At 38.2% G+C, this 18,508-nt stretch overlaps 1 protein-coding gene across 4 annotated transcripts in view; it reads right to left on the minus strand.

The window, feature by feature from the left end:
* Window positions 1–18,508, minus strand: part of LOC136032330 (protein cycle-like) — a 158,159-nt gene that overhangs the window by 89,043 nt on the left and 50,608 nt on the right. Inside the window, exon 1 of one of the 4 annotated variants that reach the window (XM_065712640.1) lies at window positions 13,312–13,469. The exons of the other annotated variants lie outside the window; for them this stretch is intronic. Coding sequence (XP_065568712.1) covers window positions 13,312–13,322 — 11 coding nt within the window. The 5' untranslated portion in view covers window positions 13,323–13,469. Of the gene's footprint in view, window positions 1–13,311; window positions 13,470–18,508 lie in introns of those variants that run through there. 4 annotated transcript variants of the gene reach the window in all.

Genomic DNA, 18,508 nt, shown 5'->3' on the forward strand with positions numbered 1-18,508 from the left:
TACACACTAACGACATGAGAGATTCCCTAACAGCCAGTCTACACAAGGGCGGATTCAGGAGAGGTAGACTCCATCGGTCTGAGTAGATTATAATTGTGGAGATTTGATTTACATTCACAAACTTTTGTAGAAAAAAAAAAAAAGTAACGAAAAATCAAAGCTGCGTCCTCCGTCTCCGCAAACAAAAATTCTGGATCCACCCCTGCTTCTGCGTTGCTTTGTTGTAAGTATAGACAGCTTGTAATAACTTTCTCAAAGCAAAATTCAAAGTGAATGTAATTTGATTTACATTCACAGGATTTTGTAGAAAAAAAAAAAAGAGTAACGAAAAATCAAAGCTGCACCCTCCGTCTCCGCAAACAAAAATTCTGGATTCACCCTGCTTCTGCGTTGCTTTGTTGTAAGTATAAACAGCTTGCAATAACCTTCTCAAAGCAAGAAGACCCTATTAGCGCTTCCTCGTCCCTTCAAACAGATCTAATCAATCTTTTCAAATCTTAAGCTGTAAGCGTTTTAACAGTCATGCGTCATTTTTATGGCACTTAGTATTTACTTGTCGTTCTCCACATAAGAAAAATCGACAAGAACCCGAACTTTTTCTAAAACAGATGGGCAGAGGCGTAATGTGCTACTGGGCCAGGGGGCAGCTTCCCCTCCCAGATCTATTGAAATATATTGAATATAATCGAGCAATTTAGAGTAATTTTTATTCTCCTTCTTAGCGAAGTTCTCATTCTTTGGGTGGAATTCGTGTATGTGGAAGCATGTATTATGATATGAATAATTATGACAAGATCTAATTAGTCTTTTCAAATCTTAAGCTGCAAGCGTTTGAACAATCAGGCGTCTTTTTTTTCTTTTTTTTATGTCACAGAAAATGTTGTAAGCTTTAGATAGGCTACACCAATGCAGGACCATTAAACCGAGACTGCCCCATATTTCAAATAAGTTTTACTTATTACTTTCAATCCCCTTTGATAAACCTGTCTAATTCAGATAAAGAACATGCATAAATCGAAATAATTTTCTTGTTATATTTTATGGTATCTCTGTAATTCGAAGTGACCCAAAAATTGCCTCAATAACTCAAATTTAGTTGATAAGTCGTCATTTAATTTTCACGTTACCTCCACAAATCAAAGTTTTTCCCAACAGAACTCTGGAGTAAAAAGACCTCTAGATACACCCGCGATTGCCCGAGACTGGGTGTCCTGGAGGAGGATCCAGTCTGCTTTCTTAACGCTGCTTTCTTAACGCTGGCGCCAAACTGGCAGAGTAATTAAGTCAAGCAATGCACATAAAGTCACCGCACATAAAGGTACTTTTGACGTAAGTTCTTGCCCCAAATTATCCTACAAATATACTGAACAAAACCGGCAATTGACCTGTGTCTATATTGTTTTTTTTTGCAGTTTTTTTTTTAAGTGGGAAAAATTCACGAAAATGTAGGGAGGGTAATGTTTTTTCTTTTCTTTAACGAAGATACAAACAAAAGTACGTCTCAAATCTGACAGGGCGAGACAAAAGCCTCCCCCCATTGGCACCCTTGGCTTTTGTAGAACAAAAAAGAGTGAGCAAGTAAATGAGTTAGCATTACAGCATAGCAAGGACTTTCTAGTCCACTTAAATCCTTAAGATTGACTAAAACAAGATGTATCATCAATGAATGAGCAACTCCAGAATGAAATAATGTTCCGGTTCTCTCTGCAGAAATCCTTTAACAGAACACGACGACCGTGAAACAAAGGTCTTCCCAAGCAATTTTACACAGATACGGCAATCTCATAGAAAAGGCTTAGAAAGCAAGAAAAGTACTTTGACAAATAATAGATCAATATCAAATGCAACTGGGGAAAAGGATCTGAAATAATCAGCCTAAAAGAGTTGGGAGAAAGTGCTTAAAAAAAGCAATAAGAGTCAGCTTTAGTCTAGTAAAAAAAATTAATAAGTTTAAATATTTGGAGGTGAGTGGAATTCGTCCGGCAAAAGACAAATTCTATCTACTGATTAAGTGCCTTTGGATACTTGATTTTTTCCTAACCAAACGCTCCACTATATGGGTGGCCTCAACCTCATGAGGCGAGTAGAGCCCACTCCAAGTATTTCAGTATATAGGTTTTTCCGAGCTTTAGTCAAATCCAAGGCCTAGAGTCGGTTGGGGTTACAACCCTCAACCCGAAAATCAATTACAATGAGTGACATAGTAACTGCCTCGGATTAACAACCTCCTTCTATCCCAAGACTCTTGCCTGTCCCTGGACCTGAAATTGACCATCGCTTAAATCTCATTGACCAAGTTGGCCTCCGAATTGCCACCTAGAAAGTTTAGTCGTTGAATTACCCTGGAACAAGATTTTTTTGATACCCTGGAGCAGTTGTCTTTGGGAATCAGCAGATTCTTAATGTTTGAATTCTTATAAACGGAAAGTATTGTCAAACTTGAGTTTTGGTTATTGATTGTCGCGTTTCATCATGGCAACACCAAGGAAAGTATGATCATGTCCTGATAACTGCAGATTTTGAAACAACCAAAGGAAAAACCTTAGAAAGTCCTTATTTCCAGGTATGAATGAACTAAAACGGACCCAGCGGGCAATACATGTTTTATCTTAATGTCATTGGTAATATAAAATAGGGACAGAGGTTAACATACAAAAGACCCCTGCAACCGCGGACGGACAGTAGGATGTCTTGGGTGCAATGGCAGTTATGAACATTTGAACTGCTAATAAAAATTTAACTTCTATATTAATTTTTCTTCGTAAGGCAATGTTTCCATTTTTGGAAGATAAAAGCAGAGCCAAAACAAGGGAGCAATACCCTCCTGAACAATTCATCATGTCGAAAATTCTTAAGCTGAAACTGGGTGTAAACTGCCACACAGTAAACTGCATGAATTTTAAAATTTTTCACTACAGCATCGCTTAGGGACGAGAGGAGAGGCTTCGTCGACCCCTTATGCGCCATTGATGGCTCCAGAGGAACTAAGGTCTAAGGTAAGGCCATGAATCCATGAAGAAGGAGCCCTCTACACCCCATTGAGGGCTTTTTACAGCTCTCCAGCTGCCAGAATGCGGAAATGATTGTCCACAATTTTTGATCCCCTTGTGTCCACGCAAAATTCGTACATCAAAAATTCAGTTCGCCTTGTTGGGAAATTGAAGACCTTGATATAAAAAAGACATAATTTTGGCGAGTTTGGATGCCATCAAAAAATTTTACGATTTGAAAAATATCGGACGATTTCAACTTCGTAATTCGCTAACTATACTAAACTATACAAAAATTATTTTTTTTAATTTTTACGAAATACGAAATTGTTTGGGTGCGGTTCATTGATCAATGAATACAGATGTGACAGTTTAAAGTTTGATCAAACAGTTCGTGGTAACGAACTGTAGTAAGGAGCGACCCGGCTCAATAGTAACCAAAACTCTAAAAAATGGAATTTTGATACCAATAGCTACATCAAAAGAATTGCATTTTAATGCTGGTTTTAAATATATAAGTTTCATCAAGTTTAGTCTTACCCATCAAAAGTTACGAGCCTGAGAAAATTTGCGTTATTTTAGAAAATAGGGGGAAACGCCCCCTAAAAGTCATAGAATCTTAACGAAAATCACACCATCAGATTCAGCGTATCAGAGAACCCTACTGTAGAAGTTTCGAGCTCCTATCTACAAAAATGTGGAATTTTGCATTTTTTGCCAGAAGGCAGATCACGGATGCGTGTTTATTTGTTTTTTTGTTTTTTTGTTTTTTTGTTGTTTTTTTTCCCCAGGGGTGATCGTATCGACCCAGTTGTCCTAGAATGTTGCAAGAGGGCTCATTCTAACGGAAATGAAAAGTTCTAGTGCCCTTTTTAAGTGACCAAAAAAATTGGAGGGCACCTAGGCCCCCTCCCACGCTAATTATTTTCCAAAGTCAACGGATCAAAATTCTGAGATAGCCATTTATTCAGCGTAGTCGAAAAACCTTATAACTATGTCTTTGGGGACGACTTACTCCCCCGGAGTCCCCGTGGGAGGGGCAACAAGTTACAAACTTTGACCTGTGCTTACATATAGTAATGGTTATTGGGGAGTATACAGGCGTTTTCAGGAGGATTTTTTTGGTTTGGGGGAGGGGTTGAGAAGAGGGGGATTTGCTGGGGAACTTTCCTTCGAGAATTTGTAATGGGAGAAGAAAATTTCCATGAAGGGAGAGCAGGATTTACTAGCATTATTTAAAAAAAACAATTGAAAAATAAAAGTGAAAAAGCTTTTTCAGCTGGAAGTATGGAACAGCAATAAAACTTAAAACAAACAGAAATTATTACCCATATGAGGGGCTCACCTCCTTCTAATACCTCGCTCTTTACGATAAAGTATTTTCGGTAATTTCAACTACTTATTCTACGGCTTTTGTGATTCAGGGGGTCATTCTTAATGAATTGGGATAAAATTTAAGCTTTAGTGTAAAGAGCGAGGTACTGACGATGGGGCGAATCCCCTCATATATGTAATAAAAACATGAGAATACAAAAGTTCTTTACGTAAGCTAATTTATAAGTTACGTAAATCTTTTACCAATAAAAAGATTCGTAAAAAATTAAAAGTTCTAGTTGCCTTTTTAATTAACCAAAAAATCGGGGGGCAACTAGGCTTCGTCCCCCGCTCTTTTTTTCTCAAAATCATTCGATCAAAATTATGAGAAAGCCATTGAGCCAAAAAAAAAATATGCAAATTTCGTTTTGATTATTCCTCTGCGGAGAGCCAAAATCAAAACATGCATTGATTCAAAAACGTTCAGAAATTAAATAAAAAAAACAAGTTTTTTCAACTGAAAGTAAGGAGTGACATCAAAACTTAAAACGCACAGAAATTACTTCGTATATGAAAGAGGCTGCTTCCTCATCAACGCTCCGCTCTTTACGCTAAAGTTTTTTACTGTTTTAGAAAGAAGAATTGAGAGAAAGAGTCAAACTTTAGCGTAAAGAGCGGGGCGTGATGAGGAAGCAGCCTCTTTCATATACGAAGTAATTTCTGTGCGTTTTAAGTTTTGATGTCACTCCTTACTTTCAGTTGAAAAAACTTGTTTTTTTTATTTAATTCACACCAGAAACCGATGTTAGACGGATTTGATTCTCTAGAAATCATTTAGGGAGCCTTAACGTCGACTGACTGTCTCTAATATAAGGATCCATTAGCGAAGTCTCCCAGGAGATATAGCAGGGTTATCAATCAAAGACGGTAGCATCACAGGGAACCCCCCCCCCAAAAAAAAAAAAAAAAAAAAAAACTCTCAAACTGTTGATATATTTATCTTGAGTGGATTTTCAGTGTTTTCCTAGCAGGCAGGCTAGATAATTTTAGGCACTGCTCTTTCCTAAGCTTTAAAAAGAAGTTTCTGCTCGGTTTAATCCAAAATTCACGCTTTCTAATAATAGAATTTCAATTAAAATTGAATATCTCTATCTCTGGCAATAACGTGAGAAGTTAAGTGGGTCTGTCTAAGATTTCTGGGAAAGTAGATGTCGGATTTTAGTTTTTTTTCTTTTATCCAGATTTTTTATCCAGCTCTGCAAGTTATGGCAAGACCGCCCAATTAATTTTAAACAGTTTGGCCACAGAAACTAAAAAAGCTTATAATAGAGGACATAAAGTGATCCTATAAGGTATCGAAGCAACTTAAGCCATTTAATTACTTTTTTTTTTCAGATGCATTGGCGTGCAAACCAAACTCTCTCATCATGGTCAATTTGATAATCTAGACGGAGTAGAGGGATGGGTCGCCCATGCATTTTCCCCTGGCCTCGCTATAGAAAACGGATGACCATAGAACGTTAGTGAAAATTCCACAATAAGAAAACGACAAATTTGGGATACCCAGAATAAGAGTTCCAGAATTAGCTATTAGAAATTTAGATGGTACACAGAACTTTCAATTCGAGAGCTCCAAGAGATTATTTTGTGCTCTGAGTAAGTCTCTGAGCAAGTAAGTCTGACGTTATAACATACTCTAGACGTTTGTAGTTACGGCAGTTCAATTTTGCATCTTCTTCAAACAACAACAAAAAAAAAAAACTGTTTCTTTTATTCCTGGAACATAACAAGAAATTTTGGAAACTTTAAAAGATTTTTCTTCTCCGTTTTACAACACCAATACTGAAATTCTGTAGAGCTTCCCTTTGACATTGTTATCAAACTATAGACCACTGATCACCCTAGATAACAAGAGCTAAGAGCTCATATGGCACCTGTGACGAGGCCGGAAGAGCCCAGAGCTCACATAGTATGAGCTCTAGCAAAATTCTAAGAATAAATAGATTGATTTAAAAGGAACATAAGAGGCTTAATGCCGGTCGAGATTTAAAATAAGAGCTCTGAGTCACTAGATACTTCTAAATATGAAATTCATTAAGATCCGATCACCCAATTGCAAGTTATAAATACCTCATTTTTTCTAATTTTTTCTCTCCCTTCAGCCCTCCAAATGGTCAAATCGGGGAAAACGACTTTATCAAGTCAATTTGTGCAGCTCCCTGACACGCCTACCAATTTTCATCGTTCTAGCACGTCCAGAAGCACCAAACTCGCAAAAACACTGAACGCCACCCCCTAACTCCCCCAAAGAGAGCAGATCCAGTACGGTTACGTCAATCACGTATCTACGACATTTGCTTATTCTACTCACCAAGTTTCATCCCAATTTCTCCTCTCTAAGCGTTTTCCAAGATTTCCGGTTTCTTCCTCAAACTCCCTCCAATGTCAACAGATCTGGTCGGGATTTAAAATAAGAGCCTTGAAACATGAGTTCTAAATATCAAATTTCATTAAGATCTGATCGCCAGTTCTTAAGTTAAAAATACCTCAATTTTTCTAATTTTTCCAAATTAAGAGGCCCAGCTCAACCAAAGAGATCGGATCCGTTCCAATTATGTCAATCACGTATCTATAACTTGTGCTTATTCTTCCCGTCATGTTTCATCCCGATCTCTCCACTCTAAGCGTTATCCAAGATTTCTGTTCCCCCCCTCCAGCCCCCAATGTCCCCGGATCCGATTCGGATTGAAAAAGGAGCACCTGAGACATAAGATCCTTCTATATATCAAGTTTCATTAAGATCCGATCAACCATTCATAAGACAAAGATACCTCAATTTTCACGTTATCCAAGAATTCCAGTTTCCCTCTCCAACCCTCCCCCCCCAATGTCACCAGATTTGTTCGGGATTTAAAATGAGAGCACTAAAGCACAAGATCCTTTTAAATATGTAATTTCATTAGGATCTGATCACCCGTTCGTAAGTTACAAATACCTCATTTTTCTAATTTTTCCAAATTACTCTCGCTCCCCATCTTCACAAAGAGAGCGGATCCGGTCCGGTTATGTCAGTCACGTATCTTGGACTTGTTTTTATTCTTCCCACAAAGTTTCATCCTGATCTCTCCGCTTTAAGTGTTTTCCAGGATTTCCAGTCCCTCCCCCCAATGACGCTGGATCCGGTCGGGATTTTAAATAAGAGATCTAAATTACGAGGTCCTTCTAAGTATGAAATTTCATTAAGATCCGATCACTCCTTCGTAAGTTAAAAATACCTGATTTTTTCTAATTTTTCAGAATTAACCCTCACCCCCCCAAACTCCCCCAAATATTTCGGATCCGTTCCGGTTATGTCAATCACGTATCTAGGACTTGTGCTTATTTTTCCCAGTTTCAGTTTCATTCCGATCCCTCCTCTCTAAGCGTTTTCCAAGATTTTAGGTCCTCCTAACTTCCCCAGTGCCACCGGATCCGGTCGGGATTTAAAATAAGAGCTCTGAGACACAATATCCTTCCAAACATCAAATTTCAGTAAGATCCAATCACCCGTTCGTAAGTTTAAAATACCTAATTTTTTCTAATTTTTCCGATTTAACCGTCCACTTACTCTCCCCCAGATGGTCGAATCGGGAAAACAATTTCTAATTTAATCTGGTCTGGTTCCTGATATGCCTGCCAATTTTCATCGTCCTAGCTTACCTGGAAGTAGCCAAACTAGCAAAATCGGGACAGACAGACCAGATGGGTCTGTCTGTCTTGACCCAGACCCAGATGGGTCTGTCTTGGTATCTACCAAGTGACGCTATATGTCACTTGGTAGAATGAATGAATGACTGTATTTAAAGCCTTTTTTCAGGCCGTATACATACATATATAACAACAAACAAACTAAATTATGTAACAATCGACTTTCGAATAACAAGACCCTTCCGGACAAAATTTGCCACTGCTACTATATTTATTTTCGACATCGACTTCAAAGTTCCAAGAAGGGACTCACGACCACCCACCTAAAGAAATCTCCCTCTTAGCTCATTTAGCCCCTGACACCTGAGAAGATAAGAAATGGCACTTGGTAGATACCAAGTGCCATAAAAAAATACAATACAAAAAACTACGCAAGCAGTAAAATTTGTTCCGTGAGGCAATTACCTCAAACAAGCCTCCTCAAATCCCCCAAAGGTTAAAATGTCACTTTCATTTTATCAAAAACAAAACATATTTCATAGTATTTTTTCACGTCAAAAAAAAAATAGTTGCTTGCAGTTTCTTGGAATCCTTCCATGAAGCCTAGCATACTTCTTCCTGATATACCCCTGACTCTATACCCAGGGGGTTCCCTACAGTAAGACAAAAAATTCACGAATATAAAATATATTTCTCCACTCCTTGATAAAACCCTCTCAAACATCCTCCCCCAATGGCTCGGATCCGTGTGCACCAATACGTGTAGCCTTATCACATAAGGAAAAAGAAATTGGATAAACAGTAAACTACCAAAAGTGTCAATAAAAAATAAAACCTTATTATATAATCATGATGTAAAACGGCGCGAACTTGAGTTTGTTCGAAAGGAGCTTGCAAAAATGTTGTAACCACAACCTGTTTGAAGAAAAAACCTCGTCTTAAGTGATAACGCAATGAATTTCGTAATACTACAATGAGCACTGAATCCGGTTTTAAAGGCTTCACAATATAGCAATATTACATAACCAATAGATTTGGCACTAGGTCAATGTGTACGCTAGGGACATGGACTGCGGCAGGGAGTAAGAATTTAGAAGACGTTTATAACAGTGGAGAGGAAAATATTCTACTTTTTGGAATGTCGTCTACAATACTCGACTAACAAGAAATGAAACATTCACTACACGCTAGTGTTGCTCCACGAAGGCAAACTCACTTCATCGACTGCTGAACTCCTCTTTCATATACCCATTGGCTGCAGGTTAGGATTTATGCACAGGCCCGGACCCAGGAACGAAAAATACCAAGGAATCTTCAAAAAGATTCCAAAAAAGAAGATTTCAAAGAAAAGTAAAAAGCTACATTAAACCAAAGACGAGCAAAAATAAAGCAAAATAATAATTCAAACAAACAGAAATAACCATTAATGAATAAATAAAAACGAAATGAAATTCCAATGAATAATCAAGTAGAAATTAAACCGAGCAGAAATTACCACAAACAAGAGTAGGGTTGACACCAGCCGTGCAAAATGTGGGGTAGCAGAGTAGCAAAGCTACTTGACAGTTTTCAAATTTGTTGGACGATTTTGTCCGAAAATTCCATTTTTGCATATAAGAATACTTTTTGCTCAAAGAAAAAAACCGTCAAAACGTAAGTTGTTCTGCCAAAGTGTCGGCAGATTTTGGAACTCTGTCAAATTCTGCCACTGGCAGCTTTGGAGCTTTTTCCATACCTGGTTGACACCCTATAATGGCGGATCAAATACCGAAAAAAGATTTGCTATCATTTTCAATTCGTTTTAACTCTGACTTGATCATTCATTGTAATTTCTGTTGTGTATCAATTTACCGTCTTCTGTGGAACTTATCTTTACACTCTCTAATGGAATTCTTCCAGTGGAGGGGGGGTTTCTAAGTGTTTTACTATGCACCTTTAACCATGTACAGGGCATGATGTTTGATCTAGAACCATTAATATGCAGAATTTGGATTAGGATTTTCGGTAATTCTGTATTAACCAAAACACACTCGAGAAAATTGTTCTGTTGAATCTGAGATAACCGGTTTATAACTGTCTGTATTCGGAGACAATTAGCTTAGGCCCAAGGGAAAAACTACGTTGCAGGTACATTTTAATTAGATATTAAATGTATAGAGTTGGCATTTCGAATAGGCTATGTTAGGTATTTAATATAATGCGTTCTAGGTAGGTAGGTAGGTAGGTAATTTTATTCAAAAAACAATACTATAAACTTTCATTCATCAGCTAAAAAAAAAAATAGGCCGCAATGGCCTGTAAGCATAGCTGACATCAGATAAGATCCATTTCTTTAAAATATTTCACTTATCATCAAAAAGAAAAATAAATAAGATGAATAAACTACAAAAAAGAAGAAGAAAAACACAAAAAAGGAAACGAAACAAAAACCAATAATCAATTTAACAAAATGGGGGGGGGTGATACCCTTCTCTCAATCTAAAATACTCAACATTACTAATTGTTAAGAAGATGGGCCTTGAGGCGACGTTTCAGCTGAGGTAGACTTTCTGATTCCTGAACTTATTGTGAGACTGGATTCCAGACAGACGATCCCATCTATAACCAATGGAAAGCGGGTGGCCTGTTTTCCATTAGTCCTTGCTATAGTTTACATAAATTTGTAACTAAAGTATTATATTTTCATCATATTATGGTATATTCCATTGTGATTAACCCAAATTTACTTCTTGAGTGTGTTCTGGATAATACGGAAGTACGGATTTTCTGCTCCTGTGTGGATTTTTCTGGTGGGAGTCGTTTGGATTTCTAAGTGATTTGCAACCCATCTTTAACCATATTCAGTACATAACATTTTATTTACAATTACTAATATACAGAGCTTGGCTCATTTCCATCCATGCCTTACTACGTATTAAATCAATGATGCAATATGAAATTTCAATGGATGGCAAAGCTATTAACTGTTTTCAAGGAGGAAGTAAGATATTTGAATATTATGCAAGCTGCTTGTTTCCTGGTTGGCTTCACTAAACAAAAACTAAGAACATATGGGCATCTATGATGGTGAAAAAGAAAGCAAAATAGCAAACATATGAAACCAGTGGGTTTTAGACGTACAATTTTGGATACGGAAGTTAATCAAAAGATCCTGTACGGCAATTCAAAGGATGTGTAGCCACTCATCAACCACTGTGGCTTCAATTGAGTGGGGTGTTTGACCCCTAGATTTTTGGCCCACCTTCCCGCCTTGATTCTGAAAGAAAATCATTTCTTATATTCTCATTGAATAATACCTTTTTTAAAGTATTTTCGCTGAGAAAGTTGAAAAAATATAAGGTATTTACGTATTAAGCCAACCAAACTGTTGTTCCTGATCCGTTTAAAACTGGTTTATTTGTATGCACTCTGGGACAATCAGCTTAGCATGAGTGAGATAAACTACTATGCAGGTGTATTTTAATAAAATATTTTATATACAATTGGTTAGGTTAGGTACTTAATGTAATGCGTTCTGGGCGGCCTGCTTTCCATAATTCTCTGTTTTAATTTCCAAAATTTTGTTACTAAAGTCAGTAGGTTCTACAGGGGCACACACTACTATAACTGATACCCTGAACTTTTTAATCATAAAATGAGCAATTAGTATTCTATTATTAATACCTTCCCAGCCTAAACAAGACTTGACAGCTTCTTTATTCATCATGAGCCCTACTCCCTGTCTATGTGCCCCATCCTCCCTGTCTGAGTAAACAAATTCTATATCACCTATTTTCATGCTTTCTACCTAGGATATGAGTTTCTGAAAATCCTAATAAGTCCAGTTCGAATCTTCTGAATTCGCCAGTCAAAATGTCGATACGATAGTTAATTTTTAACTTCGTAACATTCATATTTCCAATTTTGATGTTCTTTATATCATTGAAATTATTTTAGCCTCAGGAAAAGCAATGATCCCGGATACCAGTCCAGGACGAGGATCAACTTATCTTCTCAAGTCTACACCAAAGCGCTTAAACCGGCTTAGAACCGGACAGCAAGAAGTCCCTGGGATCAACTAGAGTCGAAATCCTGAACAGACAGTCCCAAGAATATTAATGAGTTAAGTACCTTAACTCATTGCATATTAATTCCTACAAATATTATGCTACTAAGGGAAGGCAACCCATAGTAGATAAATTAGCTAGGAAAAAGTTTTTCAGCCCGTCAAAACAGACCAAGCCCACAAGAATTATCCTTTAATCACAATCCCGTGCAAATGATGTGTCGTTTACTAGGCTATAATTTCCTAGAGGGGTGCCACTCGTCAAGTGGGAATAGAATTGACCGCGAGTTCACCAGTCTTCCAGATACCCTGAAAAGGCCGACGCAGCCCTTTGCAGAGGTCGTTTTCCATAGATCTAGATCTTTCACCCTGCCACAGTTGTGTTCCTATAGAGAATCCTCTCATGATGGGGTTCAGCGTCACCATGCAATTTAACCCATTACTGGGAGAAGGTTTGTAACTCATGGGACGTGTGGAAACGCCGGTCGGCCCTACTGAGTTTACATTTGAGGAACCTTCTTCCTCCTCCATCTGTATCTATGGTCCCGGGCGACGGTGCCCCAATTTCTATTATGGACCCTCAGGGACATGATCCCCCTTGGTCCGTTTCTTCTATGGAGGTACCCTACATATCTGTAGGGCGTTCCCCTATCGCAGCCTAGGGACACGCTGAGTGGCCTGGGGGAGGCCCTTTTTTTCTCAAAACTAAAAGTTTTTGGAAAAAACATAAATGCAGCTGCACAACTCAATTTGCAATATTGAGGAGAAATTTCAACTAAATCAAAAGATGTTAAGAACATGTACATTGTCAAAAGAGTGTATCTCAAGAAATGATTTGGGTATTAAGTTGGAGCTTTTTGAGATTACTTAAAGGAAAAGATCATCGGACCAATAGGCAATATGAGCCTTTATGTTATCCTAAATTAAGTTAATCCTAATGAATATACCAAATATGATGAACTTATAATACTGCAGTAACAAAATTATAGAAACTACAGCAGAGAATTATTGAAAGCAGGCCACTAAGAACGCATTACCTAACCTAATGTAACCCACCTCCATATATTATATATTTAATTAAAATATAGCTGCATCGTAGTTTATCTCACAAAAGAATAAGCTAATTATAACCGAATGCGAGAGAGAAACCGGTTTATTCAGATCAAACAAAACAAACTTCTCGGTTGTGTTTTCGATAGTGCGTAAGCACCCCTACCATCTAGAATTTTACCCCCAAAAACACACTGCGACTATATCACAGAGAAAAAAACAAACCTAGGTTCCATGGCACAGCATCCAAAATAAAAATCCTCTGCAAAAAATTATTAGAAAACCTTGAATATTCCTTTACACAACTCCATTGGAAGAAAGGCAGACACCCTTTCCCTTCGGGTAATCAGTTCGAGAACTGTTCCATTACTGATGATATAATACTCCTCTGTTTTTAGAGCTCCAATCCTTGGTCATGAGCTAAAACACGACGTCAATCTTCGCGTAACCGAACGACGCATCTTTCTTAGTAAAACGACTTTTTCCAGATTAGAGATTACCTTTATGAACAGGACAATTATGCGGAGACAAAAAATTGCATGAATAAAATCACGTAATATAAACAAACTCGGACATGCGGGATGAAAACGTTCGGGTTAAGGGTTATGCAGAGATGGTTTTAGGGGATAGAGTGGTCATTCGCCCCGAGCGCAAAAATCCAAATGGATAATCTAATATTTATAACTGTTTTTTAATTTTGGAAATATTATTTTTATTAAAATAAAGTAGAAGGGGCAGTTGGCGGTATGTATAATTTAATTAAATCCGAAATTTTCATTTTAACCATATAAAGCAAGAAAAGTCAGATATAAATAAATGAAAAATTTTGTCAATAAATACAAATTTCGTTAATAAATAAAAATTTGGCACTTATGTATTATACAGCAAATATTCAAGTTCCTGCTGGGCAAAACTCGAAAATAAACCGGTTTCTGCGTTAGTTTCCTCTGGCTTAGCCTGAAACAAGACACAAGTGACAGAATATATGAGAAATAAATAATTTGGGCTATATATTTGCATATTAGGGGTGGAGGTAAAGTAATTGGACAGTTTGAAGCAAAAAAATAATTATTGCTTCATAATGTGCTGAATAATTGCACCTAACACATTTTGCATGCAGACCCGCTATACCTTAACCCACCCCCCAATGTGCAAATGTATAGCCCAAATTGGTTTCTAAAGCATTATTTTTTTATCATATTTTTGATATTTAATTAGGATTGAGCGTCAAAGGAACAGGTTCGAAATAAATGAAGCACTTAAGTGTTTGCCGTATAATACACAAGCACCGAAATATTTGTAAAAATTTGGCTTGAAAATTTTTGGGGGGAAGGGGTGGCACTAATCAAATTTTGCCCCGCCGCAAGAGAGGCCAGAACCACCACTGCAGGAAGGGGTAGTTGACAAGAGCTAAGAGCTCATATGGCACTTGTGACGAGGCAAGAAGAGCTAAGAGCCAAGAGATCATATGGTATGAGCCCTAGCAAAATTCTAAGAATCAATAGATTGATTTAAAGAGAAAAAAAGAGGCTTAATGCCGGTCAGGATTTAAAATAAGAGCTCTGAGTCACGATGTCCTTCTAAATTTCAAAATCCATTAAGATCCGATCACCCACTCGTATGTTACAAATACCTAATTTTTTCTAATTTTTCCTCTCCCTTTAGCCCCCGAGATGGTCGAATCTGGGAAAACGACTTTATCAAGTCAATTTGTGCAGCTCCCTGACACGCCTACCAATTTTCATCGTCCTAGCACGTCCAGAAGCACCAAACTCGCCAAATCACTGAACCCCTCCCCCAACTCCCCCAAAGAGAGCGAATACAGTACGGTTCCGTCAATCACGTATCAAGGACATTTGCTTATTCTATCCACCAAGCTTCATCGCGATTCCTCCACTCCAAGTGTTTTCCAAGATTTCCCCCTCCAACTCCCCCCAGTGTCAAAGGATCTCGTCAGGATTTGAAATAAGAGCTCTGAAACATGAATTCCTTCTAAATATCAAATTTCATTGAGATCCGATCAACTATTCGTAAAATAAAAATACCCCAATTTTCACGTTTTCCAAGAATTCCGGTTTCCCCCTCCAACTTCCCCCAATGTCACAGGATCTAGTCGGAATTTAAAATTAGAGCTTTAAATCGCAAGACCCATCTAAATATCAAATTTCATTAAGATCTGGTTACCCTTTCGTAAGTTACAAATACCTCAATTTTCAAAATTACCCCCCCCCCACCAACTCCACCAAAGAGAGCAGATCCGGTCCGATTATGTCAGTCACGTGTCTTAGACGGGTTTTTATTCTTTCCATCCAGTTTCATCCTGATCTCACCACTTTAAGTATTTTCAAAGATTTCCGGTTCCCCTTAAGTGCCCCCCCAATTACGCTGGATCGAGTTGAGATTTAAAATAAGAGATCTGAGTCACGAGGTCCTTCTAAATATGAAGTTTCATGAAGATCCGATAACTCCTTCGTAAGTTCAAAATTCGTCATTTTTTCTAATTTTTCAGAATTACCCCCCCCCCCCCCAATAGAGCGGATCCGTTCCAATTATGTAAATCACGTATCTAAGACTTCTGCTTATTCTTCCCACCAAGTTTCATCCCAATCACTCCAATCTAAGCGTTTTCCATGATTCTAGGTTCCTCCGCCCAAAACTCCCTCCAAGTCACCAGATCCGGTCGGGACTTAAAATAAGAGCTTTGAGACACGATATCCTTCTAAATATCAAATTTCATTGAGATCCGATCACCCGTTCGTAAGATAAAAATACCTCATTTTTTCTGATTTTTCGGAATTAACCCCCCCCCCAACTACTCCGAAGAGAGCGGATCCGTTCCGGTTATGTCAATCATGTATCTAAGACTTATGTTTATTTTTCCCACCAAGTTTCATCCCGATCCCTCCACTCTAAGTGTTTTCCAAGTTTTAGGTTTCCCCCACCCAACTCCTCACCCTCCAGGTCACCAGATCCGGTCGGGATTTAAAATAAGAGCTCTGAGACACGATATCCGTCTAAATACCAAATTTCATTGAGATCCGATCACCCATTCGTAAGTTTAAAATACCTCATTTTTTCTAATTTTTCAGAATTAACCCCCCACCCCCAACTACCCCAAAGAGAGCGGATCTGTTCCGGTTATGTCAATCATGTATCTAGGACTTGCGCTTACTTTTCCCACCAAGTTTCATCCCGATCCCTCCACTCTAAGTGTTTTCCAAGTTTTAGGTTTCCCCCACCCAACTCCTCACCCTCCAGGTCACCAGATCCGGTCGGGATTTAAAATAAGAGCTCTGAGACACGATATCCGTCTAAATACCAAATTTCATTGAGATCCGATCACCCATTCGTAAGTTTAAAATACCTCATTTTTTCTAATTTTTCAGAATTAACCCCCCCCCAACTACCCCAAAGAGAGCGGTTCTGTTCCGGTTATGTCAATCATGTATCTAGGACTTGCGCTTACTTTTCCCACCAAGTTTCATCCCGATCCCTCCACTCTAAGTGTTTTCCAAGTTTTAGGTTCCCCCTCCCAACCCCCGCTCCCAACGTCACCAGATCTGTTCGGGATTTAAAATAAGAGCTCTGAGACACGATATCCGTCTAAATATCAAATTTCATTAAGATCTGATCACCCGTTCGTAAGTTAAAAATACCTCATTTTTTCTAATTTTTCATAATTACCCCCCCCCCCCCTCAACTACCCCAAAGAGAGCGGATCCGTTCCGGTTGTGTCAATCATGTATCTAGGACTTGTGCTTATTTTTCCCACCAAGTTTCATCCCGATCCCTCCACTCCAAGTGTTTTCCAAGATTTTAGGTTTCCCCCTCCAAACTCCCCCCCCCCAATGTCACCAGATCCGGTCGGGATTTAAAACAACAGCTCTGAGACACGATATCTTTCCAAGCATCAAATTTCATTGAGATCTGATCAACCGTTTGTAAGTTAAAAATACTTCAATTTTTCTATTTCTTCCGAATTAACGGGCCCCCCACTCCCCTCCCAGATGGTCAAATCGGGAAATCGACTATTCCTTATTTAATCTGGTCCGGTCCCTGATACGCCTGCCAAATTTCATCGTCCTAGTTTACCTGGAAGTGCCTAAAGTAGCCAAACCGGGATCAACAGACCGACAGAATTTGCGATTGCTATATGTCAATTGGTTAATACCAAGTGCCATAAAAATTACCTGAACAGAATCACGAAATATAAAACAAACTTGGAATTGTGGAAATAAAACATTCGGGCTGAAGTATTTGCTCCGTGTTCAATTTTGATCTGTAAGTTACATATGACAAATAGAAAAAATTCAAAAATAAAAAAATAACAACCGAGAAAACGAGGGCAAAATCAGCGAGTGGACAGAAAAGAAGCGAAAAGGACAGAAGCAGATATTTCGACAAGGACCAACGCCAAGCCGTAAAAAAAACTGACCAATTGAAATAAACTCAAACAGAGTAGAAAAGAAAACACTCCTGTTTCACTTCTTTTCTGACCGCTGGCTGATATTTCTCTCATTTTCTCGGTTATTATCTCTTCTTTTTTTTAATTATAATTATGGTGCTAATCCCTTATACCCACCAAACTCAAGTTCTTGGTCAGACAGAACCGGTTTCTTTCTGTATCAGTACTCGGTGATATTCAGCTTAGCGTGAGAGATATAAACTACAATGTAGTTATATTTTTAACTAAACATTTTAGTTGGTATTTAGGTTTGGTTAGGTTCGAACCATTTAATATTGTGTCCATAATCCTCTGTTGTAGTTTCCATAATTTTGTTACTAAAGTATTTTATTTTCAATAATCTTAGGCATATTTCATTAGGATTAATCTAACTTCACTTCTTGAGTGTGGTGGGTATAAGAGATAAGTACCTTTTCTATTTGTCATATGTCTTGTATTGCCAGTTTGGTCATAGGATATATTTTGGTAGGATATATTTTGGTATTCAAGTTCACTGCTCTCCGATGGTTGTCAAATATATCACAGCCTACTATCATTCCAATGCTGAGATTCAATATTATCCATTTTCCCAATTCAAAATCTTCCGGTTTTTGAGGCACTTGGTATTAACCAAGTGACATATAGCAATCGCCAATTCTGTCGATCCCGGTTTTGCTAATTTAGACACTTCCAGGTAAGCTAGGACGATGAAATTTGGCAAGCGTATCAGGGACGAGACCAAATTAAATTAAAAATAATCGTTTTCCTAATTTGACCATATAGGTGGGAGTGGGGGGGGGGCGGTTAATTCGGAAAAAGTAGAAAAATGAAGTATTTTTAACTTATGAATGGGTGATGGGATCTTAATGAAATTTGATGTTTGGAATGATATTGTGTCTCAGAGCTCTTATCTTAAATCCCGACCGGATCTGATGACATTGGGGGAGTTGGAGGGGGGGGGGAAACCTAAAATCTTGG

This window comes from Artemia franciscana, chromosome 10 (genome assembly GCF_032884065.1).
Source record: "Artemia franciscana chromosome 10, ASM3288406v1, whole genome shotgun sequence".
Classification (NCBI taxonomy): Eukaryota; Metazoa; Arthropoda; class Branchiopoda; order Anostraca; family Artemiidae; genus Artemia; species Artemia franciscana.